A 22,927-nucleotide genomic window follows, 5' to 3' on the forward strand; every position below is an offset into this window, starting at 1 on the left:
TTTAGTTGCCTTTTTAAGTAACCAAAAAATCGGAGGGCAACTAGGCTTCCTCCCCCGCTCCTTTTTTCTCAAAATCATTCGATCAAAGCTATGAGAAAGCCATTTAGCCAAAAAATAAATATGCAAATTTCGTTTTAATTATTCCTCTGCGGAGAGCCAAAGTCAAAACATGCATTGATTCAAAAACGTTCAGAAATTGAACAAAAAAAAACAAAAAAAAACTGGTTTTTTAACTGAAAATTAGGAGCGACATTAAAACTTAAAACGAACAGAAATTACTTCGTATATGATAGGGGCTGCTTCTTCATCAACGCCTTGCTCTTTACGCTAAAGTTTTTCACTTTTTTAAAAGAAGAGTTGAGAGAAAGAGTCAAACTTTAGCGTAAAGAGCGGGGCGTTGATGAAGCAGCCCCTTTCACATACGAAGTAATTTCTGTTCGTTGTAAGTTTTAATGTCGCTCCTTCAGTTAAAAAACTTTTATTTTTTTATTCAATTTTAGAAGGACTGTATAAAATGCAAAACCTTAGTCTTATTACCTGGCTATACAAATGATTCTTTCCCTACCCGACTAAAAATATGTGCTGTTTCCAAGTCCGAAAAGTTTGTTAAGTTTTTAGTTTGAAGTTGAGGTTGAATTTGGTTAATGCAAAGAATGTCGTCCTGTAAAGACAATTCCGAATTTAGAAAGTGGTTTAGGGATTTGATTTAACATCTCTAGATATATCAGAACATTAAAGCAACTTGGACTGAGGATGGAAAGGGCGAGGTATTCTCCGAGTCAAATTTGACGTACATAAAAGTCTGACTTTTTTGAATGAGTGGGGGTGCCCTCTCTTTAATACCTCGCTCTTTAAGCTAAATTTTGATATTTTTTCCAGCTATTTAATAATGACTCCTGAATCACAAAGGCTATTTAATTAGAATAATCTGCTCTTTTACAAGTTCAAAAGAAAAAACTTCAGCGTAAAGAGCGAGACATTGAGAAGAGGGTGACCCCTTTCATTGATTTCTGTTCATTTTAATCCTGCTCCTTACTTTCAGTTGAAAAAACTTGCTTTTTTTATTTAATTTCTGATTATTTTTTCCGGGAAATGCGGCTCCCCCTCATGGAAAATACCCTTCCCCTGCGAAAAATTCCTCCATGGAAATATTAACCCATGTCCCCTCCCTCCACGAGAAAAAATCCCCATGAAAAGGTCTGTATAGTTTCCAATAACCAATTCTGTATCAAAACATTGGGTATCAAAACATTGGGTATCAAAACATTTCTGTATCAAAACATATGAAAACATTGGGCAAAGTTCATAGCTTGCAGCCCTTTCCCCCGGCACTGTTGGGCGTCAAGTCATCCTCAACAGAATTATTAGATTTTTTACTACGTCGAGAAAAATGGCGATCACAAAGTTTTGATCGGGCGACTTTGGGGAAAAATGAGCGTGGAAGGGGGGGGGGCTAGCTGCCCTCCAAGATTTTCGGTCACTTAAAAATGGCACTAGAACTTTTGATCTCCGATCGAATGAGCCCTTTCCCGATCTTCTACGATCACTGGTTTGGTACGATCATCCCTGGGAACAAAAACAAATAAGGGTAACATTAAGTTTGATGAATTTTACATATTCTGAATAAGCATCAACATTTTTTTTTTTTTTACCTATTTATTGCTATCAAGACTCTGTTTCTCAGAGTTTTAGTTACTATTGAGTTGCTTCGCTCCTTACTTACAGCTCGTGGTGACTGTTTGATAAAAAGTTTGTAGATTTAGTTGTATAAAATCTAGCAATTTTATTTAGGGTTTTAACAAAAAATCTTACTTGTCAATTGAAACTAGAATAATTCCTGAAATGTTTAACAGAATCGCTAAAGTTATTATGTAAACTGCAGAGGTATTTATGATGTCTAAGTGATAATTTTAATGTTTTTAATTCCAACTAGAAAAATACCTGAAAATTTTTTAATTGATTTTGTTTTCCTTCCGCTTCAATTGACTCGTTACTTCAGTTTATGGGGTCGAATTCTAGTCTAGTATCATGATTTGTTTAATCAGTAAGAACAAAAGTACTCGAAGTACACGAAAAAATACACGAAAAAGTTGTTGTAACTGAAGTAGGAATGAGAAGCATAAACGAATCAAGCAAAAAATAAAAATGAACTGATGTGAAGGCTGTTGCGGGGGATTGTTTTCACAAGTCATGCCGAAGACCTTACACAAATGAAAAGACCACTCACCATCACTTGCGAATGTTAATCAAGCAAAATGACTCCCGATGAATTCAAGCAAAATGAGTCAAGTAGACCTGACTTTAAAGAGTCTAGAAATGACATATCTAATCCCCTTTGCTGGTATTTACTCAATCAACATTTTTTCCCGTAACATCGAATTCAACCTCAAAAAAATTCAAAGAGCTAGAAACAATAAAAGAGCTAGATTGGCAAACTTTTTGGATTCGAAGTCAGCACATGTTTTTTGGTCTGGTAGTGAAAAAATCATTCCTATAGCAATTTTTTTTAGGTTGACCCCTTTTTTCAAAGTTTTCCTAGACTAGTTATCAGCTCATAATTTTTTCCTTCTCTGGGGAAGTAAATGACTTTTCTTCTCTTGTTTGAAGAATTTCTAGCAGCTCTTGGTGAAATTATTGGTCGTTTTTATTGCGTGATTGTTAGATAGCATTGTGGTGATTGCTACTACCTCCTCACATTTAGTTACTTTTTTCTGTTGCTTGCTGAGCAAAGAAGTAAGAGATTATCAAAATGATAAATGAGGAGGGGTCTACCCCCAGTGGATTTTTTCCAACGGTTTTTTCTTTAATTTGTATTTTAAAACCAACTTGCGAGTCCGAGAAATGTTTTTTTTTAGGAGTAATAGTATTTTTACGACTAATTTGTGAGATTTATAAATAAGTACTTGGTGCTCTCAACCAATTTATGTGATCTACCTGAAGTCGATATTCCTTTCTAAAATAACTAAGGAAGGGGTGAATCGTCGAAAGAAGTTTTTACCTAAAATGTTGCGTTTTTGCCACCTCGTACTCTCCACTCCTGGCTCCTTTAAATTATTTTGAGAATGAAAACTTAAAAAGGAAATTCATGTTAAACAGTTTGTTGTAACGCACTGTAGTAAGGAGGGACTCGGCTCAATAGCAACCGAAACTCTAAAACATAATTTTGATACCATTAGTTACATCAAAAGAATTGTATTTTAATGCTGATTTTAAATATATAAATTTCATTAAGTTTAGTCTTATCCATCAACAGTTACGAGCCTGAGAAAATTTGCCTTATTTTAGAAAATAAGGGAAACACCCCTTAAAAGTCATAGAATCATACCATCACAACTTAACGAAAATACACTGTCAAATTCAGCATATCAGAGAACTCTACTGTAAAAAATCTACAAAATGTGATATTTTGTATTTTTTGCCAGAAGACAGATCATGAATGCGTGTTTATTTGTTTGTTTGTTGTTTTTTTTTTCCAGGGGTGATCATATTTACCCAGTGGTCCTAGAATGTCGCGAGAGGGCTTATTCTAACCGAAATTAAAAGTTATAGTGCCCTTTTTAAGTGACCAAAAAAATCGGAGGGCACCTAGGCACCCTGCCACGCATATTTTTTCCCCAAGGTCACCGGATCAAAATTTGGAGATAGGCATTTTGTTCAGCTTAGTCGAAACTCTAATAACTATGTCTTTGGGGACGACTTAATCCCCCACAGTCCCCGGGGGAGGGGCTGCAAGTTACAAACTTTGACCAGTGTTTACACATAGTAATGGTTATTATGAAGTGTACAGCTGTTTTCAGGGGGACTTTTTTCGCGTTGGGGTGGGGTGGGTTGAGGGGGGGGTATGTGGGAGGATCTTTCCGTGAAGGAATTTTTCATGAGGGAAGAGAATTCCCATGAAGGGGGCGCAGGATTTTCTAGCATTATTTAAAAAAACAATGAGAAAACAAATAATTTTTTCAACTGGACGTAATGAGCAGCATTAGAACTTAAAACGAACATAGAATATTACGTATATAAAGGGGATTCGTCTCCTCCATAATACCTTACTCTTTGCGCTAAAGTATTTTTAGTATTTTCAACTATTTATTCTACGGCCTTTGTGATTCAGGGGTCATTCTTAAAGATTTGGGACGAAATTCAAGCTTTAGTGTAGAGAGCGAGGTATTGACGAGGGGGCGAACCCCCTCATATACGTAATAAAAATACATAAATATAGAAGTTCGTTATGTAAGTTAATTCGTAAGGTACGTATGTTTATTACTAACAAAAACGTTCGTAAAAAAAAATCTAGTTGAATTTTTAAGTAACCAAAAATTGGTTGGCAACTAGGCTTCCTCTCCCACCTCTTTTTATCAAAATCGTCCGATCAAAACTATGAGAAAGCCATTTAGCAAAAAAAACTATTACGCAAATTTCGTTTTGTTTATTCATCTGCGGTTTGCCAAAATCAAAACATCCATTAATTTAAAAACGTTCAGAAATAATATAAAAAAAAGTTTTTTTTTTTACTGTAAGTAAGGAGTGACGTTAAAACTTAAAATGAACAGAAATTATTCTGTTTATGAACGGGGTTGTCCCCTTCTCAACGCCTCGTTCTTTGCGCTAAAGTTTTTATGTCACTCCTTACTTGCAGTTAAAAAACACTTAAAAAAAAAAATAATTTTGTGTAAAGAAGTACGGGAGATTCTACGTAGTTTAGTTTAAACGATTTCACTAAATTAAGTCCTTTTCCTGAAGGCTGCTTTTCAAGAAGTTTGGGAGATACTAGTGTTGGGTAATATGGCAACCCTCCTGGACAAGTACAGAACAACTTACGATTTAATCCAGAGAGTTCCTGAGATGGGTAATTCTATAAGAGCTCTTGGAAAGTTGAAGAATGACTTTTATTTAAAGACTCTCCATCATGTTAGACATCTTAGCATAGAAACAATCTATTGGGAAATACCTCGGTAAGTTTTGCTTAACCCTTTTGTAAGTTGTTTATCTTCAGTAACTTAGGCTGTCTTGGTAGTGATCTCAATATATCTTTTAACAGTCAATTGAAGATACAAAAAAAATTCTTCTCTGTTTACCCAAACTTGTTAACCACACTACAAAAAGGACAATACTAAACGATATTATCACTAACACAATAAACTTATGTTTATCAAACACGTTTGAAATAAGAAATAAATCTAGCGTCGTCTTTTCGTCTCCTTTTATCTCCTTTTTATTTGTTTCTTTCTCCTTTCAGTATCCTTTATTCCGCTTTTTTATTCCGTTTTTATTTCTCCTCTACCTTTTCGTTGTTGTCGTTGCCATATTTCGTAATTTTTCCTTCTTCGTCTCAACTCAAATGGTTTTACTGTCAAACGCCCTACACGGTCTTGCCGATCAGTGGCAGTTCTTGTCAAATAGTTCGTGGTAACGAACTGTAGTAAGGAGTGACCCGGCTCAATAGTAACCGAAACTCTAAAAAGTAGAATTTCGACACCAATATGTACATAAAAAGAATTTTTTATGCTAATTTTAAATACATAAGTTTTATCTAGTTTAGTCTTACCCATTGGAAGTTACGAGCCTGATAAAATTTGCCTTATTTTCGAGAAAAGGGGGAAACACCCCCTAAAAGTCATCGAATCGTAATGAAAATCACACCATCAGATTCAGTGTATCAGGGAACCCTTCTGTAGAGATTTCAAGCTCCTTTCTTCAAAATCTGGAATTTTGTATTTTTTGCCAGAAGAAAGATCACTGATGAGTGTTTATTTGTTTGTTTTTTCTGACTTTTTTCCCTAAGGGGTGACCATATCGACCCAATGGTCCTAGAATGTCGTGAGAGGGCTCTTTCTAATGGAAATTAAAAGTTATAGTGCTCTTTTTAAGTAACCATAAAAATTGGATGGCAACTAGACCCCCTCCCACGCTCATTTTTTCCCAAAGTCACCGGATTAAAATTTTGAGATAGCCATTTTGTTCATCATAGTTGAAAACTAACCAACTATGTCTTTGAGGACGAGTTAATCCCCCACAGTCTCCGGGGGCTGGACTGCAAGTTATGAGCTTTACCCATTGTTTACATATAGTATTCGTTATTGGGAAGTATACTGACGTTTCAGAGCGAATTTTATCTGGTGGTTAGGGGTAGGGTCTCGGGGGAGGAGGTTACGTTAGAAGATCTTTCCATGGAGGAATTTATATTGGAGGAAGATAATTACCATGAAGGGTGTGCTGGATTTTCCAGTATTATTTAAAAAAAAAACACTGAGAAATTAAATATATAAAAAAAGTTTTTTTTTCAACTGAAAGTAAGGAGCAACATTAACACTTAAAATGAGCAGAAATTATTACTTATATGACGGGTTCGCTCCCTCCTCAATACCTCGCTCTTTCCGCTAAAGTATTTTTTAGTAATTTTAATATAGGTATTTATTCTAATTAATCAGTCTTTGTGATTCAGGGATCATTCTTAAAAAACAGGGAAAAAATTGAACTTTAGTTTAAAGAGTGAGGTATTGACGAGAGGGCGAATACCCTCATATACGTAATAAAAATATAAGATTATAGAAGTTCGTTGCGCAAGTTAATTTGTAAGTTATGTATATGTATTACTAATAAAAAGATTTGTAAATAAAGTTCAAAGTTCTAATGACCTTTTTAAGTAACCAAAAAAATTGAAGGGAAAGTAGGCCCCCTCCCCGCCCCTTTTTTCTCAGAATCGTCAGATCAAAACTTTGAGAAAGCCATTTAGCCAAAAAATGTAAGATTAAAATGCAAATTTCGTTTTTAATTATTCATGTACAGTGAGCCAAAATCAAAACCTGTATTAGCCTAATTCAAAAACATTCAGAAAATCAATTAAAAAAAACAAGTTTTTGCAACTGAAAGTAAGGAGCAACATCAACACTTAAAACGAACAGAAATAATTGCGGAAATGAGGGGGTTAGTCCCCTCCTCAATACCTCGCTTTTTACGCTAAAGTATTTTTAGTAGTTTCAAAAGAGTTATTTATTTTAATTAAACGGCCTTTGTGATTCAGGGGCCATTCTTAAAGAATTTGAACAAAATTTGAACTTTAGTGTAAAGATTGGGAACATTGACGGGGGGGCGAACCCCCTCATCTACGCAATAAGAACATACGAATATAGAAGTTCGTTACGTAAGTTAATTTGTAAGTAACGTATATTTATTACTAATTAAAATATTCGTAAATAAAGTTAAAAGTTCTAGTGACCTTTTATGTTACTAAAACCTAGTAGGCAACTAGGGCCCCTCCTCCGCCTCTTTTTTCTCGTAATCGTCGGATCAAAACTTCGAGAAATCCATTTAGCCAAAAAACATAAGATTAATATGCAAATTTCTTTTTAATTATTCATGTACAGTGAACCAAAATCAAAACCTGCATTTATTCAAAAACGTTCAGAAGTTAAATAAAAAGGCAGTTTTTTTTAACTGAAGGTAAGGAGCGACTTTAAAACTTAAAACGAAAAAAATTATTCCGTATACGAGAGGGGCTGTCTCCTCATCAACGCCCCTTTGTTTATGCTAAAGTTTGAATCTTTCTCACAAGTATACTTGTTAAAACAATAAAAAACTTTAGTGTAAAGAAAAGTAGGGTATTCTTCAGCAGGGTCTCTAAAGTAGGGTACTCTTTCTAATGGAAATTAAAAGTTATAGTGCTCTTTTTAAGTGACCATAAAAATTGGATGGCAACTAGCTCATTTTTCCCAATGAGCATTGTCACGCTCATTTTTTCCCAAAGTCACCGGATGAAAATTTTGAGATAGCCATTTTGTTCATCATAGTTGAAAACTAACCAACTATGTCTTTGAAGACGACTTAATCCCCCACAGTCTCCGGGGGATGGACTGCAAGTTATGAGCTTTACCCATTGTTTACATATAGTATTGGTTATTGGGAAGTATACTGACGTTTCAGAGGGAATTTTATCTGGTGGTTAGGGGGAGGGTCTCGGGTTAGGGGGTTACGTTAGAAGATCTTTCCATGGAGGAATGTATATTGGAGGAAGATAATTTCCATGAAGGGTGTGCTGGATTTTCCAGTATTATTTATAAAAAAAACACTGAGAAATTAAATATAAAAAAAGTTTTTTCAACTGAAAGTAAGGAGCAACATTAAAAATTAAAATGAGCAGAAATTATTACTTATATGACGGGTTCGTTCCCTCCTCAATACCTCGCTCTTTCCGCTAAAGTATTTTTTAGTAATTTGAATATAGGTATTTATTCTAATTAATCAGCCTTTGTGAGTCAGGGATCATTTTTTAAAAATAGGAAAAAAAATTGAACTTTACTTTAAAGAGTGAGGTATTGACGAGGGGGCGAGCCCCCTCATATACTTAATAAAAATATAAGATTATAGAAAGTCGTTGCGTAAGTTAATTTGTAAGTTATGTATGTGTATTACTAATAAAAACATTCGGGAATAAAATTCAAAGTTCTAATGACATTTTTAAGTAACCAAAAAATTGAAGGGTAAGTAGGCCCTATCCCCGCCAGATTAAAACTTTGAGAAACCCATTTAGCCAAAGAATGTAAGATTAAAATGTGAATTTCGTTTTTAATTATTCTTGTACAGTGAGCCAAAATTAAAACCTGTATTAGCCTAATTCAGAAACATTCAGAAAATCAATTAAAAAAAACAAGTTTTTTCAACTGAAAGTAAGGAGCAACATTAAAACTTAAAACGAACAGAAATAATTGCGGATATGAGGGGGTTAGTCCCCTCCTCATTACCTCGCTATTTACGCTAAAGTATTTTTAGTAGTTTCAAAAGAGTTATTTATTTTAATTAAACGGCCTTTGTGATTCAGGGGCCATTCTTAAAGAATTTGAACAAAATTTGAACTTTAGTGTAAAGATTGGGAACATTGACGAGGGGGCGAACCCCCTCATCTACGCAATACGAACATACGAATATAGAAGTTCGTTACGTAAGTTAATTTGTAAGTAACGTATATTTATTACTAATTAAAATATTCGTAAATAAAGTTAAAAGTTCTAGTGACCTTTTATGTTACTAAAACCTAGTAGGCAACTAGGGCCCCTCCTCCGCCTCTTTTTTCTCATAATCGTCAGATCAAAACTTTGAGAAATCCATTTAGCCAAAAAATATAAGATTAATATGCAAATTTCTTTTTAATTATTCATGTACAGTGAACCAAAATCAAAATTTGCATTTATTCAAAAACATTCAGAAGTTAAATAAAAAGGCAAGTTTCAGAGGAGAAGAAGGATTTAACGAAGCCACGGATTTGCCAAAATACCGACACCAAATTTGAAACACGACTCGTGTTATCTTGAGGAGTACCGTCTATTTATCTGTAATTTATTCATTGGCTATGAGTTTTTAAAGGCTCGTTGTAAGTGGTGAAGGGCAAGGTAATTATAAAAAAATATTTAGGTCTAAAGCAAAAGCAGATAAGCTACAACAAGTACTAGAACAGAAACAGCTTCTAGGTTTCCATGAAAAAAAGACGTGATTGTCATTCCGATTCATCCTCAATTTTTGTTTCTGTTTTCTCAGAAAATTCAATTTTGTGTTTGGGGGGGGGGCGTCTTTTAGTGAGTCAATGAGACGATATGGAAGGGAGTCAGGCTGTTCAAAATTCAAATTTGTGTTATATCGCTTAAAGGTAGTGTAAAGGCTCGTTTTGAGAAAGGTATGTTACTAGGGTTTTACTGGTCATTCACTGAAGACATCGGTCGAACGTATTGAATAGTATGGTTGGTATCTAACTACTTACACTACCTTCTAGTCCCTTGATGCACGTCTAGAATAGTGTATTGTCTTCATATGTTTAATGTGTTTTCCCTACACATATATTTTATTTAATATTCATTCTGTTTAAGTTTAGTTTTTAAACTGGTTAATTTTTCTTTTAGAATAGTCTAATTAAGCAAAAACGAATTAATGCTAAATATTTATGGATGTGGGGTTAAAGAGGAAGGGAAATACCCATGCATTTGATAAGATAGTTATCTCTACTGAAGGGAACCTTCTGTCTTTTTGTGATTCATTTGTAGATAAGATTACAGTAATAGTTGGTTTAATTATATTAGGTTGACTTGGCTTAGAGTAGAACTAGAATAGGTTATAGTTACCACAAGAATTGATTTAAACAGAATTAGAATTGATTGGAATAATAGTTGAAAATCAGTATTTTTAATTAGTTGGTCTCACCCCCATCTTCTATGACTCCAAATTTTGAAACGCTCGAGAGTTCAGAGTCGTAAAGACTAGAAATAGATGACCGTGAAAAGGTGATTGGGCGAATAGAATAAATCAATCAAATGAATAAGTTCACTTACCTGGGTAGTTAAAGGGTTATAAAGAGGGTGCTGAATCCACCCTTTTAGTAGAGAAAGCGGATGCAGTAAAGATGTAATTAGTAGAACGATTAAGGCGCGTATTTGTTTGCTGTTAAAGAAACGTTTGGGGGATACCGATTTTACCAATGGGGGATAACAGATTACCAAAGATTGTGCTTTTTGGCCATCTATCAGTGGCAAAAGAAAAAATGGGTTGTCCTCGAATGGAGCATAGTTTGTGACAAAATATTTAAGTAAAATTTGAACTTTGTACGAAGGACTGAATAGTGAAGCTTTGAATAAATTGATGCAGAGGAGGAATGTTTGTAGCTGTGTTGGCCAAAGATGGTTTGGTGCTGCAGTGAGTTGTCAGTAGGCTAGTAGTAGTGGGAGACGTAATAAGCTAAATTATTGAAATTTTTACTTTGACTTAAAATGACGGGTAAGATCTTTAGGCGCGAATTTTTTGTTCTATCTGTACCCCGTACATCTGTGCCCCATATATACATTTATGAACGCTAGTAATCCCTGAGCACCCTGACTTAATGACCACAGCATTGGATTATGCGACGCAGAATGGTTATTGAAAATGTTCAGAGTCGGCATCGCTCTTATTTTCAGTTGAGATGTTTTTAGTATAATGGTGATTGTATTAATTATATAGGTATTAATAGAATTTTGGTAGGAAGCAATTTGCTAAGCATGATGATGCTTGAGAATAAGAGATGTCGCAGATAAATTTTTAAGACTTCCTAGGGACAAAATCCTAAGGAGTTCGAGGTTTTGAACGAGTAAGAGGAAGCAAAGTTTCGGGCTTATGTTAATCAATGAGAAACTTTTGAATTATCAGGTCCCTTTAGTCTTAAGTTTTATATATGATGAACAGGCGTTGGATTGAGCTGATGGAAGAGTTTTAGTGACGGTCCTATCCGAGTAAGAAAGAGGTTTAAGAAGAGGTTAAAGAGAGTAAGAAGAGGTTTTGAACGAGTAAGAGGAAGCAAAGTTTCGGGCTTATGTTAATCAATGAGAAACTTTTGAATTATCAGGTCCCTTTAGTCTTAAGTTTTATATATGATGAACAGGTGTTGGATTGAGCTGATGGAAGAGTTTTAGTGACGGTCCTATCCCTATATAGTATACCAGTTTTGTATGTTAAAGGGCTATGCGTGATAATAATATTGCGGTGTTTAAGTAGGAAGTGAGGTTGGTAGTCGCCTCAATTAAGAATCAGAGGTTAAATGGGCTTATGTCGTGTACATAAGTCATGGATTATTTTGAGGGATTTTGTCTTAAGGGAAAGAGCAAAGACTATTGGAGGATACGATATTAAGTGGGAAGGTAGAAGCCAGAGAGAAAAAAAGAATGCTTTATTATTGTTCTATGTTACAAAATGTGCCTTATTCTCATTGATTCACGTCTTTGGCGTATATCGTGAGCTCAGTGTGCTTATGCACTTCATTACTTAAGCGCATGTCAGAAAAGGTAAATAAATAACCTCGCCTGTTTGAAACCTGACTGTTCTCGGAGAACTTCTTAGTAAAATGTTTAGCCATCAAAAAGAATGACAGGTCAAATTTCAGGCGAAAGGCTTCCTGTTTGAAATTTAAAGCCAGTAAAGTAACAGAAGTTTTGATTTTCGAAATTTTCTACAAGTAGCTTCTTTCTTTCTTTGCGGTGAAACTTCCCTAGAATTAGATTATCCAGATGGTTTGAATGTCCTAGATGAAAATGCTTTGGAAATGAACGGATGGTTTAGAGAGTTTAGCGGGAGTAGATTTGAGCATTAGCGTTAAAGAGAAAAAGTAATTTAAATTAGGAATAAATTGGGATGAACAGGTGTTTTTAGTTACCAAGAAGAATTACAGAGTGGATAGGCTCACGCTCATTGACAGCATTCATTGTTAGATGGTGGCTATATAGCATTAAAAAAAAGGTAAAAAAGCCAATACGCATGGTTTGTTTTGCAGTTGGAAATAGTTTTGGGAGGATAAGATACGGCTTAGAACTAAGACTAGGGTACAAGAACCCATGGCATGGCAAATTTTCAAGTATGACCTCCGAACGGGGACATCTTAAAAATTTCAGTAATATTTGCTACACCGGAATCGGCTGTATACTACACAATTGCTCTATAAGAATGTGGTTTTATCACCCAATCTATCGCTATGATGAAATGGTCATCTTTCACAAATAAAGTGGCTAGATTGTCCAGGATCGTGCTTTCTTGCTGATGTCCCCCAACCTAAACTTTTTATGGCACTTGGTATTTACCATGTGACATATAGCGATCGCAAATTCTGTCGGTCTGTCTGCCTGGGTTTGCTAGTTTAGGCTTTTCCAGATAAGTTAGGAAGATGAAATTTGGCAGGCGTATCAGGGACCAGAACAGATTAAGTTAGAAATACTGATTTCCCCGATTTGACTATCTGGGGGAGTGGGGGACGGTAAATTCGGAAAAATTAGAAAAAATGAGGTATTTTTAACTTACGAACGGATGATCGGATCTTAATGGAATTTGACATTAAAAGCATATCGTGTTTCAGAGCTCTTATTTTATATCCCGACCGGATCCGGTTACATTAGGGGGGGCTGGAGGGGGAAACCTAAAATCTTTGAAAACGCTTAGAGCGGAGGGATCGCGATGAAACTTGGTGGGGAAAATAAGCACAAGTCCTAGATACGTGATTGACACAACCGGAACGGATCCGCTCTCTTTGGGGGAGTTGGGGGGGGGGTTAATTTTGAAAAATTAAAAAATGAGGTATTTTAACTTACGAAGGAGTGATTGGATCTTAATGAAATTTCATATATAGAAGGACCTTGTAACTCAGATGTCATATTTTTAATCCTAACCGGATCCAGCGTCATTGGGGGGAGTGGGGGCGTCCGGAAATCCCGGAAAACGCTTAGAGTGGAGAGATCAGGATGAAACTTGGTGGGAAGAATATTAAGCACAAGTCCAAGATACGTGACTGACATGACCGGACCGGATCCGCTCTCTTTGGGGGAGTTGTGGGGATTTCCAGTGCTTTGGTGAGTTCGGTGCTTCTGGACGTGCTAGGACGATGAAAATTCGTAGGCGTGTCAGGGACCTGCACAAATTAACTTGATAACAGTCGTTTCCCTGATTCGACCATCTGGGGGGCTGGAGGGAGAGGAAAAATTGAAAAAAATGAGGTATTTTTAACTTACGAATGGGTGATTGGATCCTATTGAAATTTGATATTTAGAAGGACCTCGTGTCTCGGAGCTCTTATTTTAAATCCTGACCGTATCTTGTGATACTGGGGGAGTTGGAGGGAGAAACGGGAAATCTTGGAAAACTCTTGGAGTGGAGAGATCGGGATGAAACTTGGTGGGAAGAATAAGCACAAGTCCTAGATACGTGATTGAAATAACCTGACTAAATCCGCTCTCTTTGGGGGAGTTGGGCAGGGGGGCGTGAATTTGGAAAAATTAGAAAAATTGAGGTATTTTTAACTTAGGAACGGGCGACCGGATCTTAATGGAATTTGACATTTAGAAGGAACTCATATCTCAGAGCTCTTATTTTAAATACCGAACAGATCTGGTGACATTGGAGGGGGAAGCCAGAAATCTCGGAAAACCCCCTAGATTGGAGAGATCGGGATGAATCTTGGTGGGTAGAATAAGCAAATGTAGATACGTGATTTACGTAACCGGACTAGATCCGCTCTCTTTGGGGAAGTTAGGGAGGTTCAGTGCTTTGGCGAGTTCGATACCTCTGGACGTGCTAGGACGATGAAAATTGGTAGGCGTGTCAGGAACCTACACAAATTGACTTGCTAAAGTCGTTTTCCCAGATTCGACCATCTTGAGAGCTGAAGGGAGAGGAAAAATTAGAAAAATGAGGTATTTTTAACTTACGAGTGGGTGATCGGATCTTAATGAATTTTGATATTTAGAAGGACCTCGTGTCTTAGAGCTCTTATTTTAAATCCCAATCTATATTAAGCCTCTGATTTTCCTTTTAAAATAATCTATTGATTCTTAGAATTTCGCTAGAGCTCATACCATATGAACTCTTGGCTCTTCCGACCTCGTCACAAGTGCCATATGAGCTCTTAGCTTTTGTTTTTGTATAATTTTTTGTCAAGTCCATGCTAAAAAGTTTTCCAACACTACTGCAGACTTTACGTGTGCATGAATGAGCCAAGTCTAAGCTATTGAATTGTGAATTAATCTTAAAAACTTCGTGCACCACTGGACCAAGTCATGGCTTGGTGTAAAACGAGCTAATTCGTAGTATTACTGCAAACGGGTTTGATGCATTGATAAGCCAAGTCCTGACAGGATTCCAAAATGAACTAAGTGCAGACATGTTGGTATGACGAGCTACTATTAGGCTCATGAAACAAAGAAGAGAAAATGTAATAAATGAAAAAAAATCCAAAAGCAGAGGAAAACGAGGGAAGTCTCGACCAGTGGAACAACGTGAAGAGAAAATAAGTAAATATTTCGACAAAGACTTCCGCGAAGTCGTCCTCAATGCAAAAAAAAAAATATAACTTGTGATGTAGACTTCACGAGAGAGATAGACACTTTGTAAAAATGAAACTGAGTAAATGAAAGACATATTCACCAATTGGATTGTGCAAAAAATCTCTGCTTAGTAATAGACTTAGCTTCCCTACAGACTCGATTCTCATTAAAACTGCGGACAGGTGATTTTACTTTAAACTGAGGAAAAATTTTATTTCTGTCATTTAAAAACTAAGTTGTTATAATTCGGGCTTATGCAATTATATCCAGTGTCTCTATTTATAGCAAAAGCCTATTTATATATTTATTAGTCTCAGTTGTCTCTAAAAGATTGCGATAGACCATTAACAATAGATATTAAAATTTCTTCCTCAAAAGAACTAAATGATCTGGATAATTGAAAATGTGAAGGGCCAATGCAGAATTAAAATTGTCATTTTTATTTTTGTTTTCACATCTCAGGGATTTATGTAGTTAAACCTTGTGTTTATGCAGTCGTTCTCACAACTTTCTATGGGTCTTGTCAATATAAAACTTTCTACCTGAACAATGGGCTCTGTCTACACCACGACCTTACCATGACCTTGTACATAAGGTCAGTTTTATCCATTGGCGAATAGAAAAAAAATCATAAAACCTTTAGTACATTTTTCTAAAAATGTTATATTTTTATAAAAATGAGGTTATATTTCTTCAAAATTCTCCCATGTTTGTCACTGAGTTTCGGGATATAATGTATAGTGGTTAAAGTTTGTTTCTAATTACTGGAGTAATTGAAGAAAGAGGGATGTGTTCATTATTTTCCTGTTTTACCGTTTTTTTTAATCTTCCGTCTATGATATCTTCATATATCAATTTAATTGGTCTCGTTAGCAAAAATATCTAAAGTCTTAACATGTTGCAAACATTAGCCTAATACAACCTATTGTGGTTGTACTAAGCCATTAATGAGGCTTTGGCAAAATGAGAAGCCAGACGTCCTCGAACATATATTTGCAAAGTTTGAACTAAACGTCACTTAAAGTGATCACAAGTGGAACAATAATGACAAACAAAGGAATACCGATAGGATAAATGTCAGGAAGCATTCTTATAAAATAAAAAATTCATCTGCCATAAAAGTCAGTGGAGCCTCTACGTTTAGTGCAGTGTAAACGGAGCACCAGCCAAGTACGCAGATGGCGATTTGAATGCAGATGTAGATGGCGTTTAATGTGGACTTGGATGACAAAAAAAAACACCCAATAATGCTTCACTATTATTTGCGTTTCGCCCAAAATGCATTGATAAGAACCAATGTAAAACTTTACATTGAATTAAAATAAAACCAATGTATTAAAATAAAATATATATTAAAATAAAAATAAAATATATATTATAATTTAAAAATAATAATAAAAAAAATAAAATATATATTAAATATATAATATATTAAAATAAAAAACTTTGGTAAAAACCAATGTAAAGCTTTAAGCTAAGGCAGTGAACTTTGAAAAAAAATATGACTAGACTTGTGACTTTGACTAGACTTTTTACGCCGAGAAGTCTTAATCATCATAAAAAAGGAAGAAAATAAAACTATATTTAACACTCATTGATCAGTGTTAAAATATGAAAGATAAATTTATTACAGCTATACTATAACGCTCAAAAGCAAAGCTTGAACCCAAGAAAGTTAAAAAAGGAAGAAATGCATTGTAAACGAACTTAATAAACTACTTCCTTAAAGAAACTTAATCCACTACAGAGAGGAGGGAAAATACTAATAATTTGTTTCTGATGAGGCATTGGATAATGACAATTAAGAGTTGATGGAGATTTTGTTGATTTAACTGAATCAGGCAGATGATTCCAAGTGGAAAAATGTAGATGGATGGAACGAAGCTGGGATCGGAGTATAAGCTGTTTTGGCCGATCCAAACTTGGCTCTCTGGAACTACTCTTAAATAAAGCAGAAAAGAAAGATAGAACACTAAAGGAAAGTTAAAAGAAAGATACAAATACGCTATAAAGAGGAGAAAAGACTAATAATTTGGCTTCTAATGAGGCGATGAGTAGTGACAACGATGGGGGGAGGGAGATTTGGTTGATTTAACTGAATCAGACAGATGATTCCAAGTGGGAAAACGTAGACTGATGGAACGAAGCTGGGATTGGAGTATAAGCTCTTTTGGCAGGTTCAAATTTAGCGCTGTGGAACTGCTCTTAAATAAAGCAGAAAAGAAAGATAGAACACTCAAAGAAAGTTAAAAGAAAGATACAAAGAGGAGAAAAAAATACTAATAATTTGGTTTTTGATGAGGCGATGGATAGTGACAACGATGGGGGGAGGGAGATTTGGTTGATTTAACTGAATCAGATAGATGATTTCAAGTGGAAAAACTTAGATGGATGGGACAAAGCTGGGATCGGAGTATAAGCTCTTTTTGCAGGTTCAAATTTAGCGCTGTGGAACACAGCGCTAAATTTCTATCTAAGGAGAAAAGCGCTATCAGCGCTTTTCTCCTTATTAGCGAATTTCTATCAGCGCGAAATTTCTATCTAAAGGAACACTTTAATAAAGCAGAAAAGAAAGATAGAACACTCAAAGAAAGTTAAAAGAAAGACACATAGAGGAGAAAAAATATTAATAATTTGGTTTCTGATGAGGCGATGGGTAGTGACAACGATGGAGGGAGGGAGATTTGGTTGATTTAACTGAATTAGACAGATGATTTCAAGTGGAAAAACTTAGATAGATGGGACAAAGCTGTGATCAGAGTATATGCTCTTTTGGCAGGTCCAAATTTAGCGCTGTGGAACTGCACTTACATAAAGCAGAAAAGAAAGATAGTACACTCAAAGAAAGTTAAAAGAAAGATGCATAGAGGAGAAAAAATACTAATAATTTGGTTTCTGATGAGGCGATCGATAGTGACAACGATGGGGGGAGGGAGATTTGGTTGATTTAACTGAATCAGACAGATGATTTCAAGTGGAAAAACTTAGATGGATGGGAAAAAGCTGGGATCAGAGTATAAGCTCTTTTGGCAGGTTCAAATTTAGCGCTGTGGAACTGCACTTAAATAAAGCAGAAAAGAAAGATAGAACACTCAAAGAAAGTTAAAAGAAAGATACAAAGAGGAGAAAATTACTAATAATTTGGTTTCTGATGAGGCGATGGGTAGTGACAACGGTGGGGGGAGGAAGATTTGGTTGATTTATCTGAATCAGACAGATGATTTCAAGTGGAAAAACTTAGATAGATGGGACAAAGCTGGGATCAGAGTATAAGCTCTTTGGGCAAGTTCAAATTTAGCGCTTTGTAACTGCACTTAAATAAAGCAGAAAAGAAAGATAGAACACCCAAAGAAAGTTAGAAGAAAGATACAAATACGCTACAAAGAGGAAAAAATACTAATAATTTGGTTTCTGATGAGGCGTTGGGTAGCGAAAACAATGGGGGAGAAAGATTTGGTTGACTTAATTGAATCAGACAGATGATTCCAAGTGGGAAAACTTAGATAGATGGGACAGAACTGGGATCGGAGTATAAGTTCTTTTGGCAGGTCCAAATTTAGCGCTCTGGAACTGCAGTTAAATAAAGCAGAAAAGAAAGATAGAAAGTTAAAAGATAGATACAAATACGCTACAAAGAGGAGGAAAAAATACTAATAATTTGGTTTCTGATGAGGCGATGGGTAGTGAAAACGATGGAGGGAGGAAGATTTGGTTGATGTAACTGAATCAGACAGATGATTCCAAGTTGAAAAACGTAGATAGATGAAACGGAGCTGGGATCGGAGTATAAGCTCTCTTGGCTAGTTCAAATTTAGCGCTGTGGAATGGCACTTAAATACAGCAGAAAAGAAAGATACAAATACGCTACAAAGAGGAGGAAAATACTAATAATCTGATTTCTGATGAGGTGATGAGTAGTGACAACGAGGGGGTTGAGTATCAAAGATTTGAAGTATTTTCCTGAATCAGACAGATGATTCCAAATTGAAATAACTTCAGTAGGTGAAACCAAGCTGGGATCAGACTGTATGTTCTTTTGGCAGGTCCAAATATTGGGCTGTGGAAATATAATTAAATAAAGCAAGATGAAAGATAGGATTCTCAAAAAAAGTCAATAGAAAGTAACGCATGCGCTACAAAAAAAACTTGATAAACTACATGCTTAAAGAAAGTGAATAGAGGAGAAAAAAATACTAATAATTTGTTTTCTAATCAGGTGATATGCAACGACAGCTTAGGGTGAAATATTTTAACTGAGCCAGACAGATGCCTCCCAGCGAATAAAAATTTGGTGGATGGAACCAAGGTGGGATCAGGCAATAGGCTTGTTTGGTATATCCAAATTTAGGGCTGCAGAACGTAGTTTTCGGTATGAATGACGGAGAGAACACAGACTCAAGCATTGAAACAGAGATTTGGGATTGAGTTCGTGTAGGCTGAATGGGTGAGCCAAAGATTGTTCAGTTGAATTATTTGCGAGGGGCTGTTCTAATCTGTATGATACTGAATAAGACCTAAGTCTGATTTAATCCGTATAAGACCTGTAAATACACTGTCATACCCGTATCAGACAATCACCAAATGGTGTGGAATAACCCAATAAAATGAAAAGATATATATAAATATATATATATATATATATATATATATATATATATATATATATATATATATATATATATATATATATATATATATATATATATATATATATATATATATATATATATATATATATATATATATATATATATATATATATATTTTAGTTTTATAATATTATATTATAATTTTGTTACGTATAATTTTTTTTTATTCTAATAAATGCATAAATTTTTTGTATTATTTTAATTATAAATGGAAAGGCCAGTATGGTCATAGAAATTATTTGTTCTCTCTACTCTGTCTAAGATTTAAAAAAAAGAAAACTACTACTATTGCCTTTTAGGGAATAAATGAAGAAAAGAAACATGCAAAAGGGTGAGGAAGGAAAAGTATTTAGCTAATTGGAAAACAAAGCTTGAGAGCATTTTCCCTAATTACTTTTTGTCAATTGCTTGGATCTTTTTATTCTGTGGAACCTTTTGTTTAGAGAAATACGAGTCAAAGCAGAACATTGCCTTTTATGCCTAAAAACATCTACATTAACTTGATTTAATTTGTAATATACCATAATGTTCTTGATACCATAAAATGTCAGAGGTGTATAACCCAATAAACTACCGCATAGCTCAGTGATTGAATTATTAGGACTTGGGAATTATCTCTTCCCCCCACCCCCAAAGGGCTTGCCTTTTCTCTTATATTGAGTTTTTTTGTAATAATTAAGAATTTGAAACATATTTCACCCAGTCCTACCGCAGTAACTGTCCATATCTCTTCAAGATCTCAAATTGTATTTGAAATACGTAGGTTGAAGAGGGAGGGGTCTCCAAACCTTAGTATTCTTTCGAGGTGTCACTTCCCGCCACCTGGTCTACATGTTGGACCGCCACTTGTACATCACAGTTCCGTCACGCTTGGCACAATTCGAATTTTAGCGAAATTTGTTCAACAAATTGCTACAAGAATTCAACATTCTTGACTTAGGAAGGGTTTTATTGACAAAAATCGATATAAAAATTGTGGAATTAGTTCTGCAATGCTTGGCACAGTTCCGTTACGCTTGGAATGCGCTACCTGGTGTACAAGATTTCGGAAAGTGTGTCACTTCTCTGTATATTTGCTTTCTTATTGCCTTGTCTTACACAAAATTTCATAATTTTTCAGTTCAAATACAAGCATTTTGAAATTGTTGTTATATGAGTAGATTTGACCTTCGGTTTATTTACTCTTATTAAATAAAAGAACAAGTTTTTTTAACGGAAAGTTAGGAACGACATTAAAACTTGAAACGAACAGAAATTATTCCGTGTGTGAAAGGGGCTGCCCCCTCCTCAGCGCCCGGCTCTTCACGCTAAATTTTTTTTTATCGTTTTAAAAAGTAGAGTTGTGAGAAATATTCAAACTTCAGCGTAAAGAGCGGGGCGTTGAGGAGGGGACAACCCCTTTCATACACGACATAATTTCTGCTCGTTTTAATTTTTAATGTCACTCTTTACTTTCAGTTAAAAAAAAACTTATTATTTTTTCTTTAATTTCTGAACGTTTTTTAATTAATGCAGGTTTTGATTTTGGCTCATCGTACCTTAATAATTAAAACAAAATTTGCATATTAATTTTTTGTTTTTGGCTAAATGGCTTTCTCAAAGTTTCGATCAGACGATTTTGAAAAAATGGGCGGTAGAGGGGTCCTAGTTACCCTCCAGTTTTATTTGGTTACTTAAAAAGGCCACTAGAATTTTAATTTTATTCACGAACGTTTTTATTAGTTATAAATATTCGTAACTTACAAATTAACTTACGTAACGAACTTCTATATTGGTATATTTTTATTAAGTATATGAGGAGGTTCGCTCCCTCGCCAATACTTTGCTCTTTGCATTAAAGTTTGAATTTTGTTCCTTTCACGTAACTCCATCCCCCAACTCCCCCCCCCCCAACCACCACCAGAAAAATCTCCCCTGAAAACACCAGCATTCTTCCCAATAACCAATACTATATGTAGACAATGGGAAAGGCTCATAACTTGCAGTCCTTCCCCCGGGGACTGTGGGAGATTAATTCGTCCTCAAAGACATAGTTATTAGATTATCGACTATGCTGAACGAAATGGATATCTTTTGAGTTCTGAAAATGAGCGTAGGAGGAGGCCTAGTTGCCCGCCAATTTTTTGGGTCGCTTACAAAGGGCGCTGAAACTTTTGATTTCCGTTAGAATGAGCCCTTTTGTTACATTCTGCGACCACTAAGTCGATACGATCCCCCCTGGGAAAAAAACAACAACAAATAAACACGCATCCGTGATCTTTCTTGGCAAAAAATACAAAATTCCACATCTTTGCAGATATGAGCTTGAAACCTCTGCAGTAGAGTTCTCTGATACGCTGAATCTGATGGTGTGGATTTTCATTAAGATTCTATGACTTTTAATGGGTGTTTTCTCCTTTTTATGAAAATATGGCAAATTTTCTCAGCCTCGTAACTTTTAATGGGTAAGACTAAACTTGATGAAACTTGTATATTAAAATTAGCATTAAAATCTGATTCCTTTGATGCATATGTTTATATCAAAATTTCGTTTCTTAGAGGTTCGGTTACTGTTCAGCTGGGTCGCTTCGTACCAACGGTTCGTTGCCACGAACTGTTGGTAACGAAATTTCAGCTTTAGTTGCTCTAAGGTTTCAATACCACCCCTCCCTCTCGGACCCCCCAAAGAAACTGTGAGGCCATTGTATAGTCCAACAAAAAGATTTAATGCGAGTTTGATAACGAATAAAGCGATTTATTTTATTATTTCTTTCGTTTTTATTTATCGAAATGGATGACAGGCTGTTGGTTCATTGGGTTTTAAAGCTATTAAACTTTTATAAGCTTAAATATTAATTATCTAATTAATTAGCTATTAATAAAGCTTTGATTAGCTTTTAAAATAGGGAATACCTTCACGTTCTGAGATTTTGATCGTAGCGGATTAAAAAGATACCTTGATCAGTTTTTTCAGACGTGTCCAATCATTGGATGTGAAACCGTGTATGTGGTGTCTATAATCTTAAACTGTTTGTAACCTGTTTTCATCTGGAACTGCCATTCTCTTGTGATATTTTGAACAGCATCTGAAAATTTTAATCTTGAAAAAATTAACAGAGTGTTAAATTTAAGAGAATAATGCCTTTGTTTTGAAATGTATTCTTTTTTCTCTCCCCTTTTTTGTTTTGTTCTTTCTTTTTCTTTGTTTTGTTTATGTTTTGTGTTTAATCTCTTGGTAACACTTAACTGCTTTAAATGCATAACGAAAACAAATAGCGAGTTTATGCCATTGTAAAAATATATTGCTAATTAAATTTGTCTTTCGTCGATTTGCTTCTTTTTTTTCAGTCTGACATGTCCAAGAAGAAAAGTGGATGCTGTCTCAAATGATCCTTTCCGATCCCATCATTTGATAAAAACTATTTTTGCCGCCTCAATTTTTATTATAGCCTGCAAGTTCGGCTGATATTCCCGTCGCAAATAGGT

At 35.2% G+C, this 22,927-nt stretch overlaps 1 protein-coding gene across 1 annotated transcript in view; it reads left to right on the plus strand.

Moving 5' to 3' along the window:
- The window catches only part of LOC136028758 (probable methyltransferase TARBP1), a 169,848-nt gene that overhangs the window by 93,603 nt on the left and 53,318 nt on the right, over positions 1-22,927 (plus strand). Inside the window, exon 6 of the mRNA XM_065706642.1 lies at positions 4,738-4,949. Coding sequence (XP_065562714.1) covers positions 4,738-4,949 — 212 coding nt within the window. The remainder of the gene's footprint in view (positions 1-4,737; positions 4,950-22,927) is intronic.

Source organism: Artemia franciscana, chromosome 7 (genome assembly GCF_032884065.1).
Source record: "Artemia franciscana chromosome 7, ASM3288406v1, whole genome shotgun sequence".
Classification (NCBI taxonomy): Eukaryota; Metazoa; Arthropoda; class Branchiopoda; order Anostraca; family Artemiidae; genus Artemia; species Artemia franciscana.